At 45.8% G+C, this 19,208-nt stretch overlaps 1 protein-coding gene across 1 annotated transcript in view; it reads left to right on the forward strand.

Moving 5' to 3' along the window:
• NHS (Nance-Horan syndrome (congenital cataracts and dental anomalies)) overlaps positions 1 to 19,208 on the forward strand; it is a gene marked incomplete at its 5' end in the record, with an annotated part of 23,091 nt that overhangs the window by 3,382 nt on the left and 501 nt on the right. Inside the window, 6 exon segments of the mRNA XM_009578208.1 lie at positions 7,874 to 7,936; positions 10,139 to 10,331; positions 13,375 to 13,506; positions 14,766 to 17,723; positions 18,228 to 18,354; positions 19,105 to 19,205. Of these exon segments, the coding sequence (XP_009576503.1) occupies positions 7,874 to 7,936; positions 10,139 to 10,331; positions 13,375 to 13,506; positions 14,766 to 17,723; positions 18,228 to 18,354; positions 19,105 to 19,205 (3,574 nt within the window).

Raw genomic sequence — 19,208 nt, forward strand, 5'->3', positions numbered from 1 at the left:
GTGTTTGACCCATGAAAGTGCCGTAGTAGCTAAATTCTGCCCTGTGCAACGAGCCATTGCATTCCTCAAACCATTTTAAACTCCACAGGTCAGACCTGGATTTGACTTTTAATTGATGCATATGTCTAATGCCAGCCCTCAGTGTAGGGATAGATCTGTCCTGCATCTGCAGGTACAGGGGCATTGGCATCTACAGAGACGCTACACTCGTGTGCACCTTATAAGTGTGTAGCTACTGAATCGTCACCTACTTAGCTTAAAAATCCAAGTACATTCATCCTAATCCATTATATTAACCATATGGAAATACTATAATGGTAAAGGAGTCACAGTGTAAAGCATTTACCTGTTCAGGGACCGAAACGTCAGCTAGCCAGTCCATAGGAAGAGTTTTGTTTCTCATTTGAAAGCATGAAATGCATGATAAGGTTTCAACTAGTTTGACTATTCTGGCTTTTTGGCTGCTTATCTGGATAATTTCGAAGAGGCTTTGAACTGGTTAAATTTGCAAGCCTTATGATTCAATTGAAAGAAGATATCTCGCTGTTAAGGGACAGCATAGAAAAGAGTAGAAAGACGTAAAGGAGAACCAGGCTTACCTGTTTCTTTTTTATAAGTCATCATCAAAGCTAGAGCTGTTGTAGGGTCATTGAAAGGTAAAGGAGAGGTGACCCCACGTTATGGATCAGAACTAGTTACAGTAATAGTTTGGACAGTATATTGAACATAAAGGTCTCTTAGTTAGTATCAGATGGGGAACGAGGCATGTCTTTTGAAATTGCATACTCAGTGGCGAAAGGCCTGAATCTTTGCTGTGTTTGGAAAACAACCAGTGTGTTTTAGACATTACTTCCATCTGTGGAACACAAAATAATAATAAATACTGAGCAACCTCTGAGTCCTATATTAGATGTCAAAATTAAGTCATGCTGAATGCAGATGTCTTGGCTTTATCAGCAAGTCCACCTTTTTCTTTTCAAGAGGGAGAATATTAAGCTTTGTGCCCACCCATATTGGGCCTTTTTTTGGAAGCTGACCAGGTTCAGTATTCCCCTGAGGAGGAGAAAACAAGAGCTGCTGGGAGGTTGTCGTCCTATCGATTTCAAGGCATCTGGCAATGTTTTGTTTTGATAATTGCAAATACTCCAAGGCCAGAGTACTTCAAAGTGCCTTGACCCATTTCTTAGAGAACTCCTTGTTCATGGGGCAACTGTAAAAAAGAGAGAACAAGGCAAGATGAAGCTGCACATGAATGCTCTATCTGGCAGAAGGTTAATCAGAGATTTTTACAAGACACTGCAACAGTGAATAACTAATTGATATTGTGCCAGCCTTCATGACTTAATGGTATCATGAAAGTTGAGAACGCTGTATTGGCTAGCTTGCCCTTTTTGGCGTAAGCTTTTTGACATCTGCAAAGGCACATCTGCTTCAGGGGCTGTCGGTGATGTTTGATATGTGATTCCGGTAGATTGTATCATCTATCCGTCAATGAACTAAAGATGTTAAATCTCACAAGAATTTTTATTTGTGGCATAGCAGTCTGTTCTGTATTGCACTTTTCTGATGCATTGGAAAGGTGCTGGTGAATGCAATACTAAACAACAATAAATGCCCCTTTCTGTGTTTCTTATAAATTCGGAAAGTGATCAACAAGAACCTGTTGATCCGACTTTTCCAAACTGACCATCTAAGTTAAATGCATGCATTAAGGCACTGAAATAAGTGGCTTCATTGTGAGAAATGTTCACATTACCACTGTGAGGACTGGGAGAACTATCACTACTGAAAGCTACTGAAAAAGAGGTCACCTATGTCTGAGACCAGCCAAGGCTTCCACATTTGTACATTTTATTGCTACCAATTAGGTGGCTACGAGCTTTTCCAAAGATCTTGCATATTGTATAGTAAAGCCAGAGAAAATCAACCACAACAGATGAAGATTCACTTTTAAGCATGACTATTTTTACAGGGAGGAAGATGCCAAAGTCCCACAAATTCCAAGAAAGACCAAATGAATTCAAGTCCAAAGCAACTAATGCCAGCGTAAATGGGTCTGGAGGGACATTTTGGACTGTCCCATCAGAAGATCATTTTGTCATGGAAAAGAAATAGAGAACTAGAAATTACATAGGATCTTTTGTGTCCCAGGCAAGACAAGTTTGGAGTTAGCTTTATAGTCTACTCTTGTTACAGGAACTGCCCTGATTTGTCTGATGAAAGATCCTTCACGAAAGAGTATAAGAACAGGGCATGGTTTATGCCGTTTATTGTCCCATGATTTATCCTTCCAGTTTCATACAGAAATTGGTTACAGAGCTCCTGAGCTAGAGATCAAATACAGAATAACTGCCACCAAGGAACATGTCCGCGTTGATTTTGAGACTTGTTTAATCCATTTTTTAGCAAATTTACACCTTGGCCTCAACAGCATCCTGTGACAATGACTTTAACAATCTGTATGAAAATGTATCTTTTGTTTGTTTCAAACCTGATGCCTCGTAACTTCATCTCATCCCTTCTGGTTCTTAGACTGTGAGAAACAGTGAGCACTGCTTTCCCGTTCCCTTTCTCCATGCCCCTCCTGGTTTTGCAGACATGATTTTACTTTCCTATCCATCCCAGACATTAATTTTTAAAGCTGAAAAACTCTAGCATACTTAGTCTCTCTTACACAGAAGAACTATACAACCAAACACATTTGTAAGTATAATTCGTTTAGGCATTTTTGCCAATGAAACAGAAAAACCCAAAACACCAAAAATAATCTGAGGAGAGTATGGACTTGGGAAAATGAGGGAAATATTCCTCAGACATGTTCCCATGACAACCCTGCCTGTAGCACTGCTGAGCCCAGTCACTGAGTGTGAAGATGCTGTGTCATTCCAACTGCATTCCAGACTGCTCTTTCATTTTCTCTGCATTTTTTCTTTCTCTGGTTTCCCCAAGTCCATCCAGCCAGGCTCCGGAATCTCAGTGTTCAAGTTCAGAATGTCATGGACCGCATTTTCTCAAACCCCTCATGGCACAGCTGTTATAATAAAATGAGGGAGGTGGAGCAAGGAACCCATAATATTTGGAAATGCACACTCACAATTGCACAAAGAAGTTCAGTGTCAGTTTGTTCATAATTATAATTATAATGTGAAGAGAAAATAATGCATCAGGCAATTTTATTCCATCCCCCTGCCATTTCAAAAATATTCCCTATGGTCTGTCTTAGCATGCTTTGTACAGCAAAGGGAAACACAACTGAATGTACTAACTTTCACACAGTTTTGTCCTGAAGCCATACGAAGCCTCAGTAAAAAATAACTGAGTTAAGGGCCAGGCACGAGTTGGGCTACGCACTTTCTGTGTACAAATCTTGCCTGTCGCTGTTGGAAATAAAAACTACCTGGCGTTATTCGTCAGAATGAACTTGAATAGCACTATTTGTGCAATAAGCGTAATACCTACTACCCTGTATGGTGGGATGATTATTTTGTACCTTCGTCTGCTGGAATGCCATGTGTGGTATGACTTTTGTCAGAAAACATGTCTTATTTTTGTCTTTACCTTGTCAAAACATTGGAGCATTAATCGTTAAAGGATTGTCAGTACTTTAACAGAACACATTTGTGATGCTCTAAAAGAAAAGAAAACACCCACAAGCAGATGAAACAAAAACTTGAGAGAATGAAACATATGGAAATATAAATGTTGGGAGCAGGCAGGTGAGCAGGGCTATGTTTTGCAGCAGAAATAGCACGGTCAGAAGTATTCCCTTCAGCATCAGTTGACTGCGTAAGAAAGCTGCTGTATAGGTACGAATGTTAATTTCTAATTAAGTAGTCAACTGTGCTCTGAAAACACTCGAAAGCTGCTAACCTTTTATTAGTATTTCTTCTCCTTTTACCAGACCTTTAATTTTTCCAACATGTAAATCAATACCATTTTCTTGAACTCCTGTGAGTTAATGAAGCAGCAGGCTCTCGGTTTTACAGGCAGAGAAAGAGAGACAGGGAGGTTTCGCCCAGGGCCACAGAAGGAGTCAGTACTCGACTCACATGAATGTGGGATTAAACACTAGTTCACACTTATTCTACATGTTACCTTCCCAGTATGTGAATGTTTGCTTTCAAAGGTGAAGTCGGGATGTACTGTTAATAAGTACATATTATTTCTGTGCTCACGTAGGGTGAAAGCGTCCCACATATGTTCTGTTCGCTGTTGGAAATGGACCATATATGAAGCTTGCAGATGCTGAAGCTACATGCTAATGCTCTGCTTGGGTGAATATCACTCACTTTATTCATAAGGTCATCCTGGGAAGGAAATTTCCGCCACTCGGTGCTATAGAAGCCTGAAGTCAGAAATAATATTGGTCGCTTATGCTTTTTATTAGTTGCAACTTTTAGGCAGCAGGAGTCAAAAATAATCCTCTGGAGAACACCGCTGTTCTGCTAGCCGCCTCCTGCCCTCGCCAAGGCTGTGTCGGCACTGCCAGCACCGGCCCTGTGCTGCTGGGGGTTGTGACTCAGCCACCGAGATGTCCTGCAAGGTAACACCTTGCCTACATGGTCAAACACAGCTGAGGGGGAAGGACTCAACTCAGCCATGCCTAAATTTGACAAACATGTTGGGGATAAATAGTCTTGATGAGGCATTAGCATTCTCAAGACGTCTTTAATTACCTGAAGAAAAATTAGTTCTTTATTCTTGGGTTTATGTTTTTCTTCTCGCCATTGCACTGTGTTCAATACGCCCTGTGCACTAACTTCGAAATCTCAGTATCTCCTGTAATGCTATCACTATAGGTAAGGCAGGCTAGGTACATGATTTAATGCAAATGATGCTTCTTGCACTAATCTTCCCTCATATCTTGAAAATCCCGAACAACAGTGGCATCTCAAAGCTTTGGGGGATGGAAAACAGAAGAGGGGCTGAGGTGGCATTTTTGTCTGGTTATTGGCCCATTCATTTCCTCCTCCGGATCCCAGCTCTGGGATAATAAATGGGCCAGGTCCATAAATTGCCAGGTTGGCAAGTTTCTCGACTGCTAAATTGCTTCTTTGTCACTGCACTGATGGGGTTTAAAATTTTCATTCGCTAAAAGGGTGAATCGTGTGTCCTGACGTAGGTACCTGCAAGTAACGCTAGGCTCTTCCTAAAATCAGTGGGGAGAGTGTTCAGGGGTGCTTCATCTCGCTCCGAGTTAGGCGCTGAAGGAAGGCGAGCTGAATTGCTCTGCGGCAATGCCGCTTTCTCTTTCCCAAGGCGAAGCCTTGCTGACTACTTCAGACTTGGACATCTGACTTTGTTGTTGTAGTGCACAGAAGCCAAAGACTTTCACATCGAAGAGACACGGAGCACTGAGAAATCAGATCACGTGCATATACAACCCAGATTTTTACTGCAAAGCAGTTTCACAAGCACAATGGCACCTCTGCAAGTGAAGTTGATCGGATAGCGCAGAAAATAAAGATGCTCACATTTGTCAGTGACTGCAGAATAAACCCCTATTCAAGCAATTACGCACCAGTTTGGTTTCAAAGCAATCTTAGCCCATTAAAGAAAAATGCCTATTTAAAGTATTCTGGCTTTGTATTTAACAGATTGATTATCACCGTTGCTGTTTGCCAAGCACACCCACACAAAAGAAATTCACTTTGAAAACTGCCTAACTGCAGATTTGCCCATCAGACCAGAACAGCCTTGGGTATATAATAATAATTTCTTGCTTAATTATGTGTTTACTCAGGACATTCAGAGATATTCTGGTCTTCTGAGTGAATGAGAACATTTGAAGAGCGGCAGCTCTCTCTCCCCCACAGCGTGGAGGTGTTGAAAGGCTGCTGCTATATCCCAGTGTCCCCCGGCTGCCCGGTGGTGGGTGCCGTGCGGGAACAGGTAGTAGGTGACCTCGGGACCCCTTGGCGAGGTAGCGGTGGCACCAGCTTTCTCAGGAGCACCGCTGTGACAGCAGGAGCTGAAATTCTGCTGGTCACCTCCATTTTTGTCCTACCTCTTCATGGTAGGAACCTACCTAGGAAGTTTGTCCCGCCGTGCTTAATCAGAGACCTGAGAGTTCAGCACATCAACGATGGCTGTGGGCATGTGTGCCCAGACGGGTGTTTTCTCGGAGCAGTCAGGTAGAGCGGCACACAGGGGAGGTAGGAAAGCCGTGCACTGACAGGACAGACAGATGCATAGCCAGACCTTGCTTGAGGCCAAAGTTGAGGTCCCACTGTTTCTCCCAGAGAGATTTGCCCCCGAGCGGCTTGTGCTTGGAGCTCAGGACGGGAGGTCCCTCCTGTCCCCTTCTCCTTGTGCACTAAGACCATCATAGGCCTTTGCAGGACATTGCAAAGAGTTTCATATCCTGAACGCTTGTCACCTCAGCAGCGTTTGTCTCCCCCTGTCTGGACCCTCTCCAGAGATCCTCCAACACCTTCCACAGGGAAGCTGAATTTCAGTTCAAACCCTGACGCCGTTAAATGCAGTCAATCTGCTCAGAGCAGATGACTGGAAACTCATCTGGAGGACCAAAGGTGAAATCACCCTTGTGTATCTGAAGAGTAGACTTAACTGGTTGATGTATTCAGTATCTCTGCACCCTTCGTGGCACGAACAGAGGTGTTTGTCCTGCAATAAGGACTTTTCCCAGCTTGGGAGAACTGGTTTTGCACTGACCTGAGTAGAAACTAACCTGCTAGAAATGTTAACTGGGAACAGTTCTCTTTTGATTTCCCCGTCTGGTCTCCTGTAAGGCTGATGGGCAGCTTATTTGGAGGCTTCCCTTGGTTTTAGTCCTGCACATGGGACCAGGGCAAAGCAGGAGGTGTTGTGTGTCTAGGAGGAGAGTAGGACAGGATGGAGAATTAGGCCTTTTGAGACTCACCACAGCTTTTTTTTTTTTGAGAGGAGACCATATAATGCAGTCTTTCAAACTGAGGATTGTGGTTCATCCATCACAGCGGTGTTGATAATGATTGGGAGGAAAAACGTTCATAGGATTATTTGGCAGGTCTGCTAACTAATGCAGGGGGAGATAATAACACCCACCGAGAAACACTTGCTAGAGTTTTCCAGTGTGATCAAAAGACCTGTTTTCTTTATCTCCTTTTTTGTTTTATTTCCTATTTCAAAATAAGTCATCCTTCACTCCTTGGTTTTGAAAACAGGACATTGCAACAAACAAACCAGAGTTTCCGCCAGAAGAGGATTTCAAAGGTGCAGGGATTCAGCGAGACCCAGGACGCTGTAGACATTGCTGTTTGTCCTTTCAAGCGTTAGAAAAAGTGACAAAAAGCCAGTTGGCCGTTGTCACCCTGACACAATGATTGCAACCTTAGAGATGTAATGATAACATCAGAAAACCTTAGCAACCAATGTGTTTGATAAATCACCCTCAGGACCAGCATTATTTATATCCATTGCTTAAATACCTCATGCAAAAAGATTTCCCTTATATTATGAAATAGATCATTTATAATGTAATTGGATAAGTACCTTGCGCTGCTTCAGCTCCAGGCAGTACACAGTTTGAGTTACCAAATCAATACAAGGCATTCTTGGGACAATTTAAGCATGTCTGTACAAGGAGGTTGAACCAATTTCACTGCAGTTTTGTCTAATCTGAGTAAACAAAATCTGCACAGACTTCACAGGGGTCCAAACCACTCTGTGGGCACGGTTGCTTGAGCTGCGTTTTGTAGAGAAGTAGTCTTTTCTGGGGAACAAACCCATCAGCAGGAAAAAAAACTCAGCTTGTTTTGCTTCCAATGCTAGTTTATCCAGACAAAAATGATGTGCTTTTTCCAGAAACGTTTTGTGTATGGTTTTAATTTTAAATTTTTATTTTTTTTTTTTTTACATTTCATGTTTATAGTTTAACAGCACCCGTTCGCCCTCCCCAATTGAGTGTTGCCACATGACCCCCTGGAGTAGAAAGGTACTGGAAAAACAAGCAATCCTCAACTAACAGCCCTGTCTCAACTCTTCTCCCTTCCAGATCCTAACCCTTCCTCTTGCTTGCTTTTCACTTGCTAACTTTACTGCGCTAAAAGAAGTCTTTTCTGTTTTTCTCTTGTCAGTAAGACACAATAATGACTTTTTTATTTTTCCCCTCTTTCATTCTTCACCTTGGATGGGTTTCAGGAGCTCATGGTGACGAGGCCACCTCCTCCTATCACCTCCTTTAAAAGACCTGAACCGGGACAGACTCGATAGCGTTAGCGATCGCATTTCATTCTCTTGCAATGTTTTTGCCAAATTGCCCCTTTTCTTCATTTTTTTCCTAAACGGTGAGAAACTGTTCTGGCAATGCCAGCACGGCAGTGGGTATTTATTCTCTGGCCGTTTGGTGGTGCCACTGTTTGGAGAGGAGGAGCTCTGGCAGCCAGGGTCACTGCGCCCGCTTTGTCCAGCGCTTCATTGTCATCCAGGGGAGGAATCGGCAACAAATGCAGCCTCCGTGTGTGTGTGCGCGCCCGTGTGTGTGTGTGTGTCCCCGTGCGTGTGTGCAGGGGCTTGGGTTTTTTTGCATGCACGCATCAAACTTTTGGGGGGGGGAGTTACCTAGGAAACAAAGTCTTTTGTGCTTGAAGTTTATATGAGCTATTCACGTCTGCCGTGATCGGCACAAAAGCTGCAGGCAGAAAGAAGGCTGCGATGTTTGACTGAGATCCTACGTGGGAAAAGGGGGTTTTCTGCGGGCGGGAGGAGGAGGAAGCGTGCGTTGTCTCGGGTCTGGGGGTGCTGCAGGAGGTGACGCTGGTGAGGTAAGTAAGTGCCCTCCAACAGTTTAAATAGTAGCTGCTGAGTTAAGATCTTAAATGCTTTTGGGGCCGGGGCGTAAATGCTGTTTGGCAAGCTCGAGACGGTTAATTCCCCCGGGATTTGTGAGGAGCCTGGGCGGAGGAGTGGCAGAAGTACAATGGCAGCCTGGGCGTGATCCTGCGGTGTTCAACGCCCGCCTGCCGAACGCCCTGTCGAGGAGCCGGAGAGCAATATTTTATCTTCACCGTGTTTGCTACCGAAACTAAAACTTGCAAATGAAGTGTAAACAGCAAGCATGAGGGGGAAGGCTGGTAGTTAAGCAGCTGGGAATTCAGGACTGAAGAGAAAGCTGGCCTGAAAGGGATTGCGCTTCATTTTTAAAAACTGAGAGGCAGACGGACGCCCTGGGCTGGTCGAAGAGTTGTTGCAGCTTATAGAAGAACGAATTAATGGGAAAAGGGAGGGAAGTTAGGCAGAAAAAGGTAAGTGTTTCTCCTCTCCGTCCCTTCCAAACAAAACTGAAATTTTTTTTTGCAAACAAAGGGACCCCCAAACCCGAGTTGGTAGCCAGCACCACATGAAAACATGCTTAATTTATTTCTCTTGTACTAGATGAAATTCTAGTGGCTTTGCAAGACAGGGTGTTGTTGGGGGATTTGCTGTTTCTTCCAAAAGAAAGCAAATCATCTGTGTTTCTTCCATGCAGTTTACTTTTCTCTCTGTTTCTTTATCTTCGGTATCTAGCGCTTCTCGTAGCATGCTGTAAAAATGTGCATGGTTTCTAAATAACCCTTTGAATTTCTTCTGGTGGTGGCTACTCTTCTAGCACCTGCTGCTTCCCACCGTAGAGCTGCTGGGTTGCTGTAACTTCGGTCTGCTCATGTTCTGAGTTTGCAAAAATGCAATGCAAATGATTTCCTGGAGTATGGAGGGGTCTTCTTTAAAACTTGGGGCCTTCTGATGCTTGTCCTCAAACGAACGGTTATATGGGGCCAGTCCTCGCTAGTAATCAGCGGACTCTGGTGTTCAAAAGGTCGCGGATGCAAAAGAGGGCCCACGTGCCTAGCGCTGATGGTAATTGAGGGCATGCTTGCAATGCCTGCCCGCGAATGCAGGACATGCCCTTTCTGATGGAGGAGATGTCCTGTAAATGTCACCGTAAATACGCTGAATTGTTTCCAGTATATTGAGGTATTTTTCTGCTATTAGTAGGCTGTTACTTTTCCATTGGAGAATAGCTTGTGCTGTGTGACTTAGGTAGAGCGGTGCCTCCTTGCATCCCTGTAACTGATTTCTGATCTGTGTCTGCTTTGTTTCAAAATTAGCCTTGTGTGCCTGAGTGGGAGACACTGATTTTGAATGTATTCATTTGCAGTCCCATCCACCAGAGGACGAAGATACAGATGTCATGTTAGGGCAGAGGCCGAAAAATCCAATACATAATATCCCTTCTACACTGGATAAACAAACCAATTGGAGTAAAGCACTACCTCTCCCAACTCCAGAGGAGAAAATGAAACAAGATGCCCAAGTGATTTCTTCTTGCATTATCCCCATCAATGTTACTGGTACAAATCTCTTCTATTTCTTTTCGTATTTATTGCATGGTTCAAGGGAGGTCAAGTACTTATTTTGTTTAATTTATTTGAAGTCACGGAATTGTGCAGTCTGGGGGCAAAGACCCTAGCTTGAGGATTTAGTTTCTGGAAGACGGTGGGCTAAATTCATCCCTCATGCGTGGCCGCTGGAGTCACTGAAGCTGCATCTAGGATTAATTTGGCCCATATTTTCGGAGTCATGTTATACAGCGTAACGTAACACTGGACCCCTGTGTAAACAATGTACTTTTGTTGTGTATATAACCTACAGTCTGTATTTACAAAGACCTCAAATAACTTTTTGAATGTAGCTGACTGAAATAATGCAGAAAGCCGCCAAAATTAATCATATGATTATCATGTGTAGCAGGAGAAGAGAAACTAGAGAATGTAGGCTACTATTTAAACATGCGAGGCATGACTGTGTAGCATGCAAACCATCACTCTGAGATCTCTTTACATGCAGCTATGCTGAAGGTATAGTAATGGCATTTTCTTTTACTTATATAACATTTGGATGCATTTGACTAGATTTATTTGAAGCAGAATTTGTTTATAGAAGCAGCAGGTATATCGTTTATTAAATGTGATAGATGACTTATTTCCAGAATCAAAAATCAGGCTGTTTTTCTCTTTCTCTTTTTCTCTTTCTCTCCTTCCAGAGGGCTATGGTAAACATAAAGTTGATCTGAGTTTTCCTCAATAATATTTCGCACCAAGTTTTGATTAATGTAAGAGCATAAAGTGGGCTGACTTCCACAGTTACAGCCTTGAATATAAACAGTCAGGAAAAAAGCAGGGAGCTTTCACTTAGTCTTCATTCCCCAGAGAAAATATTTGTATTTAATTCTATTTTCCCAGGAACTGGGGGGCTGGGGGGGGAGGTCACAGCCCCTCACATCCCATTGCTCTTTCCCGTGTCTATCAGCGGTGCCCAACCTTCCTGCAAGACAGGCTGTGGGGTTCACTGTGGTGCCGGGGAGGGCTGTACCGGGATGGTGGTTCTGGCCAGCCGGGGCCCCACGGGAGGAAAGGCGGCTGGCCGGCAGAGCTGCCTGCATAGACCCTGCCGGGCTGGAGGCTGGGAGCCGGCTGGTCGAGGTCGCAGGTTGGGCAGGTTGGGCACTGCCGACAGAAATCCCTGTGGAAAGTAGCAAATAGCGTTTCCAGAAGGTAAAGCTGGTGTTAAAATCATGCTCTTTCTAGATTCAATATAGGCCCCTAACTGGTGTAGGCTTTCTAACATGGCTAGCATCACCTAATGCAGTTCAGAGGAGAGTTAGGTCTGGGACCAATGTTAACTTTTCCAGTAATAGCCATTTTTGCCTAGACTCCACGTGCCATACATTGGAACCAAATTTCCACTGATCAGTTTTACAGATCAAGAATGGTATGTAATCTTCTGGATGTTTATGTGTATCATTCTCATTAGCACTAATGGGAATAATTTGTATGCGTCACGGGGAGGATATACCCTCTTCCACTTTCCTCTCGGAGATGACCCCCATGCATCTGGTGCACAGAGCATGTTCGGCTAACTCACAGTTGCTGGAAAACCAGCAATGATGCTGATTGATTGATTTTTCGTTTCAAAGAGTTTGCTTTCAGTTCTCTCTTTTTGTTTTTTAAGCTTCTCCCAACCCTGAGAAATGTTCACTTTTTTGAAGATGACTGTTGTTGGAGTTTACGGCACTTTCGTTCCATATTAAAGAAAGTTCTTCCTCTGCTTATTCCAGGGGCATTGGTGGTTACAGGACATCTGTCTGAAGCCTCTATTTCACTGTAGTAGATTTCAAGAAGAACTTTTACAAGAAAGTTACTTTTTAACGTTTTACATTGTTATGTAGTGTAATATGTACGTGTATGTCTGTGTATAATTATGTTTCTATAATTATACGCTATTAAAACAGAGCTTCTTATCAGGATTTTTTTTTCCCTTTTGTTTGGTTTAGTTTGTTCATTTTTCTTAAGATTACAAACCACTGTACCAGCGATCCTTATGTTAGTGTTTTTATGGACCTGGCACATTTTTTCCAACGTGTCCCACATCAACTTTAGAGAGCGTGAGTGTACGGTTGTGCAAAAAGGCAGCGCAGATGGGCGCTGGTCTTCTGGTGGGCCTCCTTTTTACTTTATTTTGACAACACAGTGTAAAAAACAAAGTGAAAGACACTGCCCTGTGCTAATGCCATGGAAACATAAAGAAAACGAGGAATTCTTGCCTATTCTATATGACTGTGGTCATGAATAAATGTGCCCGCTGAAGTTGGGCTCCTAAATCCAAACTTGAAGGATCTTGATTGACTGCGTGACCCGATTCCCAGAGTGGACTCCCATGCATCCCGCCGTGTGCTGAGCACTTGTGAAAATCAGGCCACTTACTGATGTACGCGAATAAATAGCAGCTGCCCGTTTATGTCACCCTTGGCCGTGCGTCATCGTCACGAAGAATGCTCTCTAAACTTGCACAGGGACTTGGCCCCATTTTAGCTGTGTCCTTCCTTTTTGAAATGTTAGCCCCCTTGGCATATTGGTCTCCTAAGAAGCGCCCAACTACTGCAATATGGCATTATAACCTTAAATGGTTTTCTTACGCTTAGTTGCTTAAAATAAGTCAGGCTACAGCTGAACAGATTACTCTTTGCAGACAAGTTACTGTCATTGTCCCTATGGCAGATGGATAAATAGCTATAAGAAAGATGCCCTGTTACCAAGAGCTCTCAACTCTATTTTCCTTCCTGATTTTTTTTTCTTTTCTTTTCTTTTCTTTTCTTTTCTTTTTCTTTTTTTTTATGCCTTCTGTTATTTTTGGCAGACCAGGCTGCTGAGGGGGGAGCTGGAATTAGATGTAAAACTGTGATATACTGTGATATAATTTACATGAGAGCTACATAAGGGCTCCCTTATGTTTATTCACAGGCTTAATCCAAGCTCACATACCTCCACTGTGTTCCAGCCATGAAAATTTGTTTACTATTTCTAAAGGCTAATGAGACCTATTTATGGGTTGCAGGAGTTGGTTTTGACAGAGAGGCTAGTATACGCTGCTCTCTTGTTCATTCACAATCTGTACTACAGCGGAGACGAAAGTTGAGGAGGAGGAAAACCATCTCTGGCATCCCCAGAAGAGTGCAACAAGAAATAGGTGTAGTATAAATACAAATCTTCCATAGATAGCTTTCTAACCAACTTAAATTGCAGGGATATGAGCTGGTAGCCAGCCTTCCAAAGAAACGAAACCTTGAAAGTGTAAATGCTTGTGGAGTTTGGGAATGACGTGGTTTGTTTTTTTGATTTACTACAGTAAGCAAAGCTATATTACTCCATATGGCCTTGACGGACCGGGAGCCTTACTGAGTAATATAGATGTACGTGTTCAGCTCTTATCGTGTAAATGTTAATCAGTTCTTTTTTTTTTCATTTTATTTCTGTTATGAACCCATAGTTATGTGCATAAAAAGTAACTAGATTAAGTGAAAGTTTTTTCTTGCCTGAGGGGAGCTTAAGGTAAAGAACTGACAGATGTTGCTCAGCAAAGTGATGATAAGCTGTCACAACAGCCGGATAACTCACTCAGATGAGCAGTCGCGTATCCGCCTTAGAGACAGCTGCTGGTACCCTACGGGAAACTTTGCTAAACATTCCTTTTGTTTATCACGCTCGTCCTCGATTCCTTCCTTTCATTCTTTATTACCAAGGATATTTGCCTGAAATCGAGCAGCTTACCTCACTTTTTGTCCCAGGTAAATTAGGAGCAACTCTGTTGAGGGGAAATTCAGTGTAAAATTTGTATTAAGCCAAAATGAAACTAATGAACAGGATCGTTATTTCTTAATGTTCATCTGCACCTGAAGGTGGCTCTGGTATCTCGGTCCGTTGCCATGAAACTTGATGGGAAGCAGAAGGAATGTGTTTATCATAGGGAATAAGCAACCAGAGAACCTATGAAAGAAAGATCCTGTTGCCTTGCAAATATTCTTGGTAGTAAAGAAGCAGATAATGGAAATTCTGAACAGACAGGTAGTCAAAACAGAATTATTTTCAGAAGCTCACGGAGTGTTTTGTCCAGCAACCACTCCTGAAAACTGTCTTTAACTAGCTGAAATAGAGTGACAACTTTATTTATCTTAATATTTACCACAGCAAGATCAGCTCCGTGTGAGATCACATTGCAGAAATAGGAGAACTGAGATCACATTGCAGGACTAGGAGAATTTCCCCACCTCACCGGGATGAGGTCTGCCTTATATGCTGTTTATAGCAAAGTTAAATTTGGTCCAATGCCCAGCAAGATTAAAACAGAAAGAATACAGCAGATAATGCTTCTTGGGTTGCTCCGCGGGTCGTCTCGTGCCAGGAAATGTGGAGCTGTCTCCCACTCACCCGGCTTTCCGTGTGTCCTAGATTCAGATGAGTCGCCAGTGGCGAGAGAGCGCAATGTGATTGTGCACGCAAACCCGGACTTCTCCGGCTCCGGCGGCAGGAGGTCGGGGACCCGGGACTCGGAGTGCCAGACAGAAGAAATCCTGATAGCCGCTCCCTCCCGGCGGCGGATCCGCACCCAGAGGGGGCAGAGTGTCGTCGCCTCCCTCTCCCACTCCGCCGGCAACATCTTGGTGCTGGCGGACAATGGGGATGCCGTCTTCGCTGCTGCTGTAAGCAACCGCATCCGCTCGCGGAGCCTTCCTCGCGAGGGCGCCCGGGCCAGCGAGGGCCATCAGGATGCCACCGCCAAGAATGCAGGGTACGAAGCGGAGTGCTTCCTAGCTGGCCAAGAGAGGATCCCGAAAAAGGGGAAGGAGGTCTTGAGCAAGCAGGGTTCACAAGAGCGCCAGCCCATCGGTTTAACTTGTCCTCAGCACCTGCACAGCCCTGAACACAGCATCGGCGAGAGGGGGAGATCGCGGCTGTCAAGGATGGCTGATTCAGGCAGCTGTGAGATTTCATCCAACTCAGACACCTTCGGGAGCCCCATTCACTCTATCTCCACGGCAGGAGTCCTGCTCAGCAGCCACATGGACCAGAAAGACGACCACCAGTCCTCCAGTGGCAACTGGAGCGGGAGCAGCTCCACATGTCCCTCCCAGACATCCGAAACCATTCCTCCTGCTGCCTCTCCTCCGCTGACAGGCTCTTCGCACTGTGACTCCGAGCTGTCACTCAACACCGCTCCCAACGCCAACGAGGACTCCAGCGTCTTCATCACGGAGCAGTTTGGTGACCACGTGGACAAGGTCAGGGGCCACAGGGCGAGCTCCTTCACCTCCACCGTGGCGGATTTACTGGATGACCCCAACAACAGCAACACGAGCGACAGCGAGTGGAACTACCTGCACCATCACCACGACGCCTCCTGTCGCCAGGACTTTAGCCCCGAGCGCCCAAAGGCCGACAGCCTGGGATGCCCCAGCTTCACCAGCATGGCCACCTACGACAGCTTCCTCGAAAAGACCCCCTCTGACAAGGCAGATACTAGCTCACACTTTTCCGTGGATACCGAAGGATACTATACCTCCATGCACTTTGACTGCGGTCTCAAGGGTAATAAAAGCTATATTTGCAACTATGCAGCCGCGGGCTCCGAGAGCGGCCAGACCGGGAGCGTGACCTCCAGCCTGGCTGACTGCGCCTGGCAGGAGTGCATGAGCCACAGGAGGCAGGGACGGCAGAGCATCTCACTGAAGAAACCAAAGGCAAAGCCAGCCCCACCAAAACGCAGCTCGTCTTTGAGGAAATCGGAAGGCAGCACTGACCTTCCTGAGAAGAAAGAACCAAAGATCGGCGGCGGGCAGCACGTCTCTCACACTGCCAGGGAGATGAAGCTGCCCCTTGAGTTTTCAAACACACCTTCCCGAGTGGAAGGGCCCAACCTGCCAGCCAAGCAGGAGCTCCCCTGGGCGAGCCAGGGCGACGGCGGGTTAAAGGACACTCCTTTCGACGCCGCTGATATCCCCTCCTTTAAAGACGAAGGTGCTGAACAACCTCACTATGCAGACCTCTGGCTTCTGAACGACTTGAAATCCAGCGATCCTTACAGGTCCTTGTCCAATTCGAGCACCGCTACGGGTACTACAGTCATAGAGTGCATCAAGTCACCGGAGAGCTCCGAATCCCAGACGTCCCAGTCCGGGTCACGAGCCACCACCCCATCCCTCCCTTCGGTCGATAACGAGTTTAAGCTGGCCTCCCCCGAGAAGCTGGCGGGGTTAGCCTCGCCCTCCAGCGGGTACTCTAGTCAGTCGGAGACGCCCACCTCTTCTTTTCCGACCGCTTTCTTTTCGGGACCCTTGTCTCCAGGGGGGAGCAAGAGGAAGCCGAAAGTACCAGAGAGGAAGTCGTCGCTGCAGCAGCCGCTCTCGAAAGACAGCACCGCCTCGGTGAGCAAAGACCTCGAACTTCCGATTATACCTCCTACTCACCTCGACCTAAGTGCTCTTCACAATGTCTTGAGCAAGCCCTTTGCTCACAGGCACCAGCTGCATGCCTTCAGCCACAGCAAGCAGAGCGCGGTCGGGGAAGTCCTGCAACCCAGCCCTCCCTCTGCCCTCGCCATCACGCCCTCCATTCTCAAGTCTGTCCACCTCCGGGCAGTCAACAAGCCTGAAGGAGGGAAACAGAAAGGCAGCGCCCCAGACCTGCTCTGCATACAGGAGACCGCCCTGATGGCCACCGACATCTCCCCGGGCAAAACGAGGCCGCTTTTAGCCAAGAAACCAGTATCGCGCCAGTACTCCACAGAGGAGGCCATAATGTCGTACATTGACGCTTCCCCAGCAGAAGGGGGCCCCGGAAAGCCACCTTTAGAGAAAAGCTCCTCTTTCAGCGGGCAGAATACCTGTGAGCGAGAAGCTGTAACTTCAGCAAGCGTGGGTCTGGTTGAAATCAGACCCAGGAAGGACCAAACACACCTGGCCGCTGAGCGCTTGCCGGAAAGCGCTCGGAATCAGACGTGTGCCGTCTCCACGGACGGGTTTCAGAAGGGCTCAGTTGTCCTCACAGGTGATGACAAAGCAAAGAAACCCGGACAGGGAGCAGAAACGGAGCACGACCTTCCGCAAGTGCAGGCTCAGCGAGAGCTCTCCGCAGGCGGCGAGGGGAGGCTGGAAGCTGGGCCCACGGGCGAAAGCCCAGGTCAGGCTGAGGGAGCGGCCATCAGCGATCAGCATAAGCACCAACCCGATGTAAGCCACCATGTGCCTGGGAATATCGGCTACGAAGCGGAGACAGCAGCAGTGAATTCACGCGGTGAAGCGAGTTGCAAGCAGGAAAATGATATCGCATCAGGTATCCCAACCAAAAGTGCCTCTGATGACGGCAGGGCGGACGAGACGGTGGGCGACGCGGACGAGCTTTCGCTGAAAGGTCAGTTGTGAACTCTTTCTGCGTTATACCATATCGTGTGGCTTTGGACATGACTGGTGGTGGAGTCAAAAAGGAGGCTGGAGGTACAAACCAGCATGCCTCTGTAGGTTTAAGTACAGAGCCCCCCCGATCTGTTAGCTGGCCAGCCAGCCCAAAGATATTTTATGCTTTTTCAGTGTATTCAGAGTTATTTCTCTGATACTTATTTCCTCCCTTGTGCTGCATTTCAGCGGAAAAGAGAAAAGGGAGGAGCGCTAACCCTGGCTACAGAGGAGCCTTATTATCACAGCTGTACAGTAAACAGGAGATCCCGATTTCAGGCCCCAGCAGTGCCCCCTTTATGGGCTCCAACAGGCAACGTACATGATGTTTAGATTAGAGGATAAAGTCTGTATGGCGGTATCGGCCACTCGGTCGTGAACTGAGCTGGTGCCTCGCATTGGCAGTGCTGTTGCAAAGCGCGGCGGGGTCTGACTCATAGCGCGGCCTCTTTCCTTGTTTAAGAGTCTTCTCCAAGCGATGAGTCCATCGTGTCTCCGCTGAGTGAGGAGTTACAGGCTGACGCTGAGGATGTCTTTGTGTCTCCAAACAAACCCCGCACTACCGAGGATCTGTTTGCAGTCATTCACAGGTAAGCTAACCTTGCGGCAACGGGGAATGGTAACATACAGCCCTGCATAGTTGCCCACTAACGATAGCTGCAGGATGGTTATTCGATGGTTAAGTCTTGTCCTGAAACTACTTTCTTTAGTTTATTGAGTTTAGTTTTCTAAAAGGCAGCTTTTAAAAGATGCTTTATTATGGTCTGGTGTGCACTCTGAGTATCTTCATGGCATGTGTAGGATGCTTTACAGATAACAACATCAGGCCATTCTCTCTAACAAACATACGTGTCTCAAAAGAAAACTACCCACGGTGGTTCCTGCCTTCTGCCCAGCAGCTCTACTCTGGTAAGTGCGTCGTTGTAGCGAGAATGGTGAGAAGGCGTCTTTTCAATTTTAGAGTATATTGATTCAGCTGAAATTTGCGATCACAACCGAAATTACAGATTTCTGATATTGAATAGATTACGCCGAGTATTATTATTACCTAAGACTCTGTATGCATTGTCGTTTTTATAAAGAGCTGGTTGTGCATACATTGTTTTGGAAGAGCTGGCTGAGGTTGAGAGGGACTCTGTGGCTCAGTGCCTCATTCATTGCACAAGAGCTATCACGGCTTAAAGTGCCATCAGTCACTGCTAGCCTCCGATATTTGATAGAGGGATTACGAGAACTCTAGCTAATATGAAAGCACGTTCAATCTGTGAAACTCCAGACCAGCATTAAGTGTTACTCTACAAAGATAATGTATGAAGGAGTGTTCCTTTGTATTTTTACAGATCAAAAAGGAAAGTTCTGGGGAGAAAGGATTCTGGAGACCTTTCGGTAAGAAACAGATTGAGAGCTTCGTCTGGGACTAGCAGCCAGCCCCCCACCAGCAGCA

The sequence above is a fragment of the Fulmarus glacialis genome, unplaced genomic scaffold (assembly GCF_000690835.1).
Source record: "Fulmarus glacialis isolate BGI_N327 unplaced genomic scaffold, ASM69083v1 scaffold9900, whole genome shotgun sequence".
Lineage (NCBI taxonomy): Eukaryota > Metazoa > Chordata > Aves > Procellariiformes > Procellariidae > Fulmarus > Fulmarus glacialis.